Consider the following 10,534-nt stretch of genomic DNA (forward strand, 5'->3'; position numbering starts at 1 on the left):
ACCTATTTCAGTTTGAGTGAAGTATTACTAGAATGTGGCCTTGACTTTGATGGTATAGACTTCATTCTACCCTACTCACGAAATTTAAGGTGACAATCATAATATTTTCAGGCGTTGTATGGAAGAAATTTTGGGTAGATTGCGCTTTTATAGAACTTTACAGCTAAATAGCTTGGAAGCCATACATAATGAATATAGTAGCACTTCTTTACACTTCTATCTATATCATCATAGATATAACAAACAAGAACTTTAGCATGAAACTTCAGTATGAAATAGTTGGCAAAAAAAGCTAGGGCTAGGTTGATTATGTTCAGTTCTAGTCATAATTAAGTTAATTTATTCATTAATATAACTATACAAATCGTGGATAGGAAGTCAAAGACCTTATTTGTATCATAGAGGATAAACAGTATAAGGTTTTCATAGTTTTGCATAAAATATTTCAAATAACTTCAGAATGCATATAAGATGAATAAGAGAAAGTGAAAGAAAAGCAATAATGATTTCAATTACCTTTAAATGGCTCTATAGTATCATCACAATAGGTTAAAGCTGGCATTTTCTGTTATATAGCCCTGAAAAAATTTCTAAGGCAAATGATACTGCATATTCGATCAAATTTACCAAGAAAGCTGAATCCAAGTTCTAACTCTTACAAAGTATTATATAATAACATGAAAGAGATTTTAGATATGATCGTTAGTTTATTAAAAAATAGCTGGAATGCTGGATAGGATATATGTGAAGGATGATCTGGATAGAAAGAGAATTAGGATAAAAGAAATATCGTTCAAAAAAATATTTATGTATAATAATAGCATAAATGTCATTATCATGGGCTACATTTCGAATCTTATATTTATTTTTTATCTTGTATTAATAAAACATTTTTACATTTGCATTTGCTATATAAAAAATACATATAAAAAATATTAATAACCATGTCATTCAAGCTTAAAGTCACTGGTAAAAAAATGGTCTATCCTATACATATCCTACACATATCTTACATATATCGGGTACTCAAAATGTAGAAAATCATACACAAATAATACACATATCATACACATATCGGGTACTTATATATATAGTATACCTATCAGGTACCTGATATATGTATGATATATATATTAGTACCTGATATGTGTATGATATGTGTATTATTTGTGTATGATTTTCTACATTTTGAGTACCCAATATGTGTAAGATATGTGTAGGATAAATCATTTTTTTACCAGTGAGTATTAAAACAGCATATCATTGAACTTGAGGCCAAGAATATTTAGATTAAGGCTAATAAAACTGATATTAAGATTGGATTAGAAAGAAATATACCAGGCGTGATGCTGAAAAAGCTGAGTTTAAAGCTAGAATCAAAGAGCTAGAGAAAAATAGGACAGATACTGTTGCTGAGAACGCTGAACTTAGAACTAGAATTGTGAAATTGAAACAAGATATAGATGAACTTAAAAAAGAATTATAATCAAAGAAAAATCATAAATTTCAGGAGAGATGTATTCTAATTGCTCAAGTATTATATGAAAAAGAACCCTGAATCTATAGTTGAATATCAACCATCTTTTATAAAAGATTTAGAATTTGATGTTTTCTTTTGATAATGTCAAATTGCATTAGAAATACAAGGAATTTCATAATACTAATTGGTATAAAAATGTCAAAAAACTCAAGAATATTGCTGATCGTGATTGAAAAAAAAGAACCCTATATCAGCTTAATGGAATTTATTTTCTTGAAAAATGGATGTTAGAATAAGGTAAATTGCAAAGCAATTGTGTTAGTATAATATATTCATATTTTGCAACAATCATAGCAGATCTTTAGGGTGATCAGTGATATAGGAGTTGCGCTTGTAGTATTCATGTTTGGATTTAAATATCAAACAAAGAAATTTTGTGGAAGTGTATTTTTTAACTAAATAATATACAGTATATTAATAATTCGTATATTAGACATAAAAAGTAAATTTCAATTCTACAACATACAGAATTGTGTAAAAGAAGTATTTGTGAGCAAAATTAACATTAAAAACTAATTTAGTAAGTCTCAAAAATGAAAACAGCTTTATTCCTGATGTGTTTTTTTACGTTTTTTTACATTCTTCTTATTTGTACTTTTTGGATTTGACATACTGTTATTCATTCTTTTTTTGTATCAATTTTTGTGTGACATCTTCATTGATCTTTTTTCTTTCTTTGTATAAAACATTATAATCTAGAGCTTCCGTTTGAAAGTCAAATTGTATTTTGAATATTTGAAAATATTTAAGATAGAATTTTGAATATAATTCAAATATCATATAATATTCGAATTAATCATATGATATTTGAATCTCACATGATATTTGAATTAATATATGATATCTGAATTTTATATTTCATACAATATTCAAATTTTATAATTTTATTACAAACTTTATTTTTTTTTAGTAAAATTATGTCTTTATTTCTTTATTTTATTTAATATTTATATTATTTCCTTTATGTTACAAATTAAAGTAATTACATAATATTAAGTAAATTGGAATTTCTTTTTAAAAAGATTAATTTTTCTACTTTTTCTGGTTTTAAACTATTACGCTTATTTGTAATCAAATTTCTTACATCAGAAAATAATCTTTCTGACGGAACTGATGTTGCAGAAATTCCAAAAGCTCTTTAGACAAATTACTTAAAAATGGGAATCTTTTTTTGTTTTTTCTCTATCAAGATAAAGGATTAATATTTCTAACTAGCTTGAGTTTTAAATATTCTTTAACTTTATTTTCATCACCATCATCTTTATTTTCTTTCTCGCCAAAGATACTATCCATTAAGGATTTATCTAAATCAAGCATAATATCTTCATTTTCATCATTTTTTTCATCTTTCCCAATGAAAGTTTTTTTTTGCAAATTATATATCTCATATCTTTCTGTAAGTAAAGTAGTAGCCCTTTGCTTTTCAGTTTGACCAAAATATATTAATTTTTTGGAGTGCAAATCTAATAGAGTAGTAAGAAAGCCAACATCAGAAGAGACTGACCAATATTTTTCTAATGACTTGCTGAGTCTATTCAAAAATAATAAAACTGGTTCTTTTATTTCAATTGGATTTGAAATATATAAGTTTTTTTTTGACCCATTTTCATTGATTTCAATTGTATTTGCAGATTCACTATCAGGTATTTCTTTAAATTCCTCTAGTATATCTCCTTGGATTTCATCATTTGATAAAATTTCATCTAAATTTTGACTGTTATTATTATTTTTATTATTTTGATATTTCTCTATCATATCTCCAATAAAGCATTTTAATTTTGAAACTAAAGGATATAATAATGATAAGGTAATATAATTAGAACCACCTAATATTCTTATGATTTCTTCAAATTCTTTTAAAATAATTAGGGAGCTTACACATATTATGTAATTATTATAGGGGGGGAGGGGGGTAGTTAAAATTTTACGTTACACTTATTTAAATCATATGATTTATAAATATTATAATTTGATTGGTTATGAAATCTAACAGGGGGGGGGGTAAGGTTTATAATAAAATGAATATTACGTGATATGTGTAACTCCCCTTATCAATTGATTCAATTCTTCCATAAATCTCCATTTCTTCTCACTTAACATTATTCTTTCAAGTCTATTACCATCCTTTGTATTTTCTTTAATTTGATCTGCTTTTAATTTATTAGGTAAATAGACCAAAGCATTTTTTAACAATAATAACCTTTTCCAAGAATAAAAAGATGAATTCCATCTTGTTTGGACGTCTTTAACAGTTTTATATATTTTTGTATAATTAAGTTGTTCTTAAGCAAATATTAAATGTTCCAATTGCTTTGGTGAATTAAAAAAAAATATTGATCTTTTTACTCTTAAAATAAAAATTTGAATATTAGCATCACATGTTAATGTTTTTCCTATAACTAATTGAAGAGTGTATTGCACATGAAATCCTTTCTACATTGCTAAATTCATTTTTGAGTAATCTAATCAATTTAATCATACTTGCAGCATTATCAGTTGTAATAAATGTAATTTTATCACTTATATAATTAATAATAATATCAGGACCTAGAAATATATATATAGGGGTCAGGTGGCGAAAAAATTTTTTACTATGAGCTGTACGCAGAGACTTTTTATATGAGTAGTACGCATAATTGACATCTGATATTGAAAATCCTGCAAAAATATGCAAATAAAATTTCAGACATTAAGTTATTAATTATTTTATCATGACTTCTATATTATTTATAAAACCAAATACTAATTGAAAAAATAGAATTTACTATTTTTTTAATAATATTTTTCTAAAATTTCACTTTTTAACCCTTAGAAATTTCTTTCAATTTATACTAAATATTACAATGTGGTTAGTACGTACAGTAAATATATTATATATATATAAGATTAGCCAAATTTAGGCCAAAAATACGCAAACTAATTTTTTACATATAAAAATTTTGATAAAAAATACGCAATCTTGATGACCTAACTATAGATGAAAAATTCTAAAATTGTATGCAAATCAAAACTTTACTCCATCTAATTCCACTATAATGGTGACGCATCTGTGTACCCTAGAGTTTGGAATCGATTAAGGTTAATCGATTAATTAATCGACTAAGATGGTTAATCAATTAAGGTATCTCAAAAATCGGTTAATCGATTAAAATTATCAACCCATAATTTTGGTCAAATTATTTAATGCGGTTCAGAGCTGTAAATTTTTGGTCATGTGTTCTCTGAACTTGCAAGAATTTGTATTAATTTTTTAATGATAATAATAATAAATAAGACTTTCCTATAACTAAATATATGATCAAAAACAATTTGGTGCAATCTGCAGTCAAAAAAAAAAAAAATTTTAATATTTTAATATTAATCGATTATTAATTGATTCCTGTATATATATTTCTGGATCCTATAATATCCTTTAATTTTTCCTTTATAACTTCAGATGTATGAGAATAATGAATAGTATGTTGAAGAGTCAAAAAAGCTTTTTTTAGATTAAAATCATTTGAAATCCAGTATGCTGTTACACCAATGTATTTTTGTTGACCTCTTGATGTCCAAAAATCTGTTGTCAAACTTATTTTCTCTACTTTCTCAAAAATATCTTTCAATTGAGTTTGTCCAGCTTTAAACATATTATTTAATAAATTTTCTAATACTTTATCAGTTAGTAGTTCAAAGAAAAGATGCAATAATAAAAGCAATTCCTTAAAACTTTTGCTTTCTAAAATATAAAAAGGTTGTGAATCTTCAACAATAAATTTCAATACTTTTTTATATAAAAAATTTAATTGATCTTTAGTTAAAGGCCAGATTTGAACTACAAAATCTCTCATATCCTTTTATCCTTATGCATGGGCCAGCTGAAACAATAATTAGAATTAATATTGATACTATTCATAATAATGAAGAATATTGGGAAGAACTAAATAAATTTAATCCTGATAAATAGATGGTTAAAGGTTTTGAACCAAAGAAAAATTTGTTTATTATATTTGGTGAAGGATTAAGAGTTTGTCCAGAAAGAAAGTTGTTAAATGAATGCCTTGATCTTTTTAAAATAAAGCAATAAAACAATTTAATATAATTGATGTTTAATTAAATCTCTTCTATAGAATTATTAAATTATTTACCATTTCTTATTCCATTGGATTTGAAATTTTATGAATTTTTTTCAGATGATTAATCATATTTGTAGTAGTTGAACCATTTTCTACTTTGTGGTTACATATTCCATCAGGATTTTTAGCAGAAACTGGCACAGTAACTTGGCAATAATTAACATTATCAATTGTAATAAAGTGATTCCAAACATAACTTTGCTTTGGCCTTCCAGTTTTTATTTTTTTTAAAGATCAGTTTTTATCATCCTGTGAAAGAAAAGTTCTTTTAGATGATAAATTACTTTGTTCACTTTCATATGAAAAAAAATCTTCAATGTTGTTATTATATTCTATTTCTTGACCTTCTTCCATAATAAATTTATAATAGTCAAAAGAAAAAATTAGTTATCAAAGAATTTTTTTTATCAATGATCAGTCTATTTATTCTGTACACAAATAGGCGTCAAATCAATAAAATCATGTAAATAGATTCGAATCTTATAAAATATTCAAATTTCATATGACATTCAAATATTAGATGATATTCAAATCTAATGATATATTTAAATCTATTTATAGATTTGAATTTTAATATCTCAGTTTCGAATATAAACTTAACTATGATTTACAAACAAATGTTTAAATATATATCCTAATTTCAAATGGAAGCTCTATTAAATATAATCTCCATCTGATATTAAAACAGAGAAAAAAGATCAATATATTTCATGTTCCTATTTGAGATAGATTATTTGATAAACTACTTACTACCTAGATACTCTATAACTTTACATGCCAACAGGACAGCATTTTGTAACGTAAAGTCACTCCACTGAATATTCTCATTCATTATACTGTATGCTATCTTATATTGAACATTTTTTTATAATCTTTAAAAATTTTGATGGCACTTGCACTGTTCTTACCATAAAATTTAAATTTAAAAATACCTATATTTTCAATAATAAAGTTTAACATACAAAGAGTATTCGCATTTCTGAAGTCTGTGTTAACTTTAGAGTATTGTTTTGTCACAAAAGCTTTTACAGTTTTGGCAGGATAATGCTTTAATTATCAACTAGGAATATGTAAAGCTCTTTCTCAATCAAATTATATAAAGTTTCTATAATCACGCCTTATTCATTTATGGAGAAAGATAATTCTTTTTGCATTGGTAGTAAAGTACATCTTTTAATGGTTAAATGTTGTCTGGTGTTATATCTGTCATACCTTGTTTTGTTGAATTCTACATTCTTAAAAAATAATAGGTTTAACTACTTCATATTTACTGCAGATTTCTTATGGAATTTTTGATCTTTATTTAGAACATCATAAAGTAATTTAAGTATGGATTTTTTATCCACCTTTAGCAGACAAGTACTTTGCAATTTATCTAGTATAGATTGAAGAGTATCTTTAACGTGTTTTTCAATTACTTCAGTTTTTAGGGGTATGCCAAAAATCAGCTGATTTGAAAGGGGGTGGGGGAGTCAAGCTTCAAATCAGGTCTATATATATCACGTGACATTTATATATCTAAATATAAATGTAAGTAATTTAATTATTTTTATATAATTATTATAATGCAATTATCTTGACTTCTAGTGATTCAATTTTAATAAACTTTTTTTAATTTATAGCTTTCATTTAGCACTACAAATCTAGATTTACGAAACAAAAAAAAGTTTGTTCAAATTGAATCACTAGAAGCCAAAATATTTGTATTTACATTATAATAATTATTATAATGCAATTATCTTGACTTCTAGTGATCCAATTTTAATAAATTTTTTTTTAATTTATAGCACTCATTTAGTTCTATAAATCTAGCTTTACAAAACAAAAAAAGTTTGTTCAAATTGAATCACTAGAAGCCAATATAATTATATAATACTAATTATTATATATAAGGCCAAGTAAATAAAATTATTCATTTCTCATAACCGGGCGGGTCATGTAAATGTTACAAAAAGATAAAGAAATTTATTTTATTTAGTCATGTAATTTTAGTTTTAACCAATCATAATCATAAAAAAAATAATTTTTTTTTTCCACCCGATAATCTAGGCAAAAAATTTATTAAATCAACCAATTATCTTTTAGGAATCAGCTAAATTTTTTTTGAAAAATAAATTTTTTTTTTTGGCAGCTGGGTCAAATTTAGCAATTTTTTTTCATGAGAAACAAATAATTTTATTTTTTTGGCCTAATATTTAATATTTAATAGTAATAATTTTTTTAGCCAATCAGATTTCAATTAGGTAGGAATGGGGTTTAGGCTACTAATTGAGAGAAATCAGCTGATTTCTGGTACGCTCCTTATTCAGATTGAAATTTTCATAATAAAGAAAAATATAAAAGATCAAATTTGAGGTCATATAATCATAGGATAAATTTAGAAAATAGTATTTTAAAAGTAAATTCATTTATTAATTAAAACTGTTTATATAATTCTTTTCAAAACTTAAATTAACAATTGGAGATCATTTGATCATTTTTTTAATCGACTATGAAGTCATTCAGAAATATAAGTAACTACATATTTTAATAAATAATACAAACCTTTATAACACGTCCAACATATTCAACACATTCAACACATTCACTATATATTTGTATAAATGACTATAATAATCATTACATAATTTATATGATATAAAAGATCCTTGATTTTTTTTGTAACTGTCAAGGCCAGTTTCTTTAGTTTTTCTGAAAGTTGCACTCTTTCCTGTGTAATTATAAGAGTCATTGATGTTTCTTTAGAAACATGATACCACTCTAAAAAATGAGGCCTTCTCTTTCAAGCTTCTTTGAATTCACCTATATAAGGTCTACTGATGTCAAAGGAGACATTTGTACCTTTCTTATAACAGTCAAAAAGTAAGATTGATCTAAAATGTTCGTAAAATTAATTGTATCATACCTCTTGAGATCATCAGACTTACTGGTTTTACTGGTTTTAAAGTAATAATAGATTATTCTAATAGGTCAGTGCATTTTCAGTTAAAAAAAAAAAAAATTTTCTTTCACTAACATCAGAATATTTACTATTTTCTATTTGAGACATTCGATTTTGATTGTGATTATAGTCGGTACTGGAACTAACTGGTACTTCATTCTTTACAGTACTAAAGGCATTTATGGTATATATTGCTCACTTTATGATACAATTACGAACTTGCTTGAATATTACAATATTACATTTAGTCATAGGAATTGGAATTGATTAATAGAAAATCGACAAAACATAGTAAAATCGATTCTCAAGAATTGATTCTCAGCAATTTTTTGCATGTAAGTTAACCTGACTCCAAAGTAATTTTTCATGCTGGCCAAGTGCTGACTATTTTTGCTGAAATTAGAAACTGATTTAAAGTCAGGTTGGTCGTCTATAAGAAAAATCTCAAAAAGATTTGATTTTCGATTCCAATCCCTATTTAGTCATTTACCAGATTCCATAATAAGCGAAATGTTGCACAGTCTTTATTTTTCAGCAAGAATTTTCCCAATATTTTTCTGCGCATTGATTTCATATAATCAAGCTTGCCTTTATATTTGGAGAAGAAAATGCCAGACAGCTTAAACTTATGGTCTGTTCACTCACTGTGTTCATATTCAGAAAAAATTACAGTTCAGAAAAAAATATCTTTCTTGTTTGAATTTTACAGATAAGAAACTGTTTATCTTTTTTTTGAATATTTATGAGAAAAAAATTTGGAAATGCTAAGCTTATAAAAAGAATCATGATATTGGAAGAAAAGTCATAGTAATAAAAAACTTATTACATATATCACAACTATTCACAAGTATCATAAAAAACGTGACCATATACCCCAACTATACTTGTGTCTGAAATTATTTTAGTATTACAGAAATACGTAATTATGTAATTCTGTAATTATTAAGTAATTCATTAGAAAAACTCTGTATTCCGTAATTGATTTCGGACTCCGTAATTAATTTTGTATTACGAAAATATTTGGCCAGAATTAGCCTTAATTTTGGCCGATTTATATATAAAAACTTTAACAAATAATAACTCGGCACCCAGTGATCCGTTTTGGATGATCTTACTACCATTTAATTCGTCTTGATAAGACGATTCTAATGGTAGTAAGATCATTTAAATCCAATCACTAGATCGCGATCCGATACCAATAACTTTTAAATATTTATAGCGTAATAGCTCCGCCAATTTCAATGCTAGAAAGATGATCTTGCCGCCATTAGAATCGTCTCGTCATGACGAATCGAATGGTGGTAAATACATTTAAATCTAATCACTAGATCGTGCTCTGACACCAAAATTCATTAAACGTTTATAGTAATTTTACTCCATCAATATCGGTGCTATAGAAATGAAACACATATCATTAGATTCGCCTCGATGAGACGAATCGAATGGTAGTAAGATCATCGAAATCTGATCACTAGATCCCGAGATATTCGCAATTTCGCACTATTATGCAAATTTTGGAATTTCGGAATACGTAATTAATTTCGTAACACGTAATTAATTACGATTTCGTAATTTCGGATTTTGGATTTGCCAATTGAATTTCAGAAACAACTATAACCCCAACTATGTACTTGAACCTATATTTATAGAATATATCATAAAATAAATACTGCATCTGATCTCTTAGCCAGTGGTAATAAATTTAATCAAACCAGAGGGATTCTTTGAACTAAATGCTAAAGTATATATACTATTTATTGATCGCCAAGCTAATGCATTCTAATATAGGGTAATTTTGTAACTCATGATCGGCTAATTATTGGACAATAAGATTGCTAGCGAAGAATCCAGAAATATTCATATTTTGCTATGATCATAGTAGATCTCTAGTGTATGAAAAACAAGATAGATGCGTTACTTTTAAGATTGACATTTCAA

General features: G+C 25.8%; 1 protein-coding gene across 1 annotated transcript; it reads right to left on the reverse strand.

The window, feature by feature from the left end:
• Positions 1-2,725: 2,725 nt before the first annotated feature.
• On the reverse strand, positions 2,726-3,295 carry OCT59_014918 (uncharacterized protein; the record flags this gene model as incomplete). Its single annotated transcript, XM_025324327.1, has 1 exon — positions 2,726-3,295. One exon carries the CDS (start codon positions 3,293-3,295, stop codon positions 2,726-2,728), a length of 570 nt encoding a protein of 189 aa, XP_025186875.1.
• Between the last annotated feature and the right edge of the window lie 7,239 nt (positions 3,296-10,534).

The sequence above is a fragment of the Rhizophagus irregularis genome, chromosome 22 (genome assembly GCF_026210795.1).
Source record: "Rhizophagus irregularis chromosome 22, complete sequence".
Lineage (NCBI taxonomy): Eukaryota > Fungi > Glomeromycota > Glomeromycetes > Glomerales > Glomeraceae > Rhizophagus > Rhizophagus irregularis.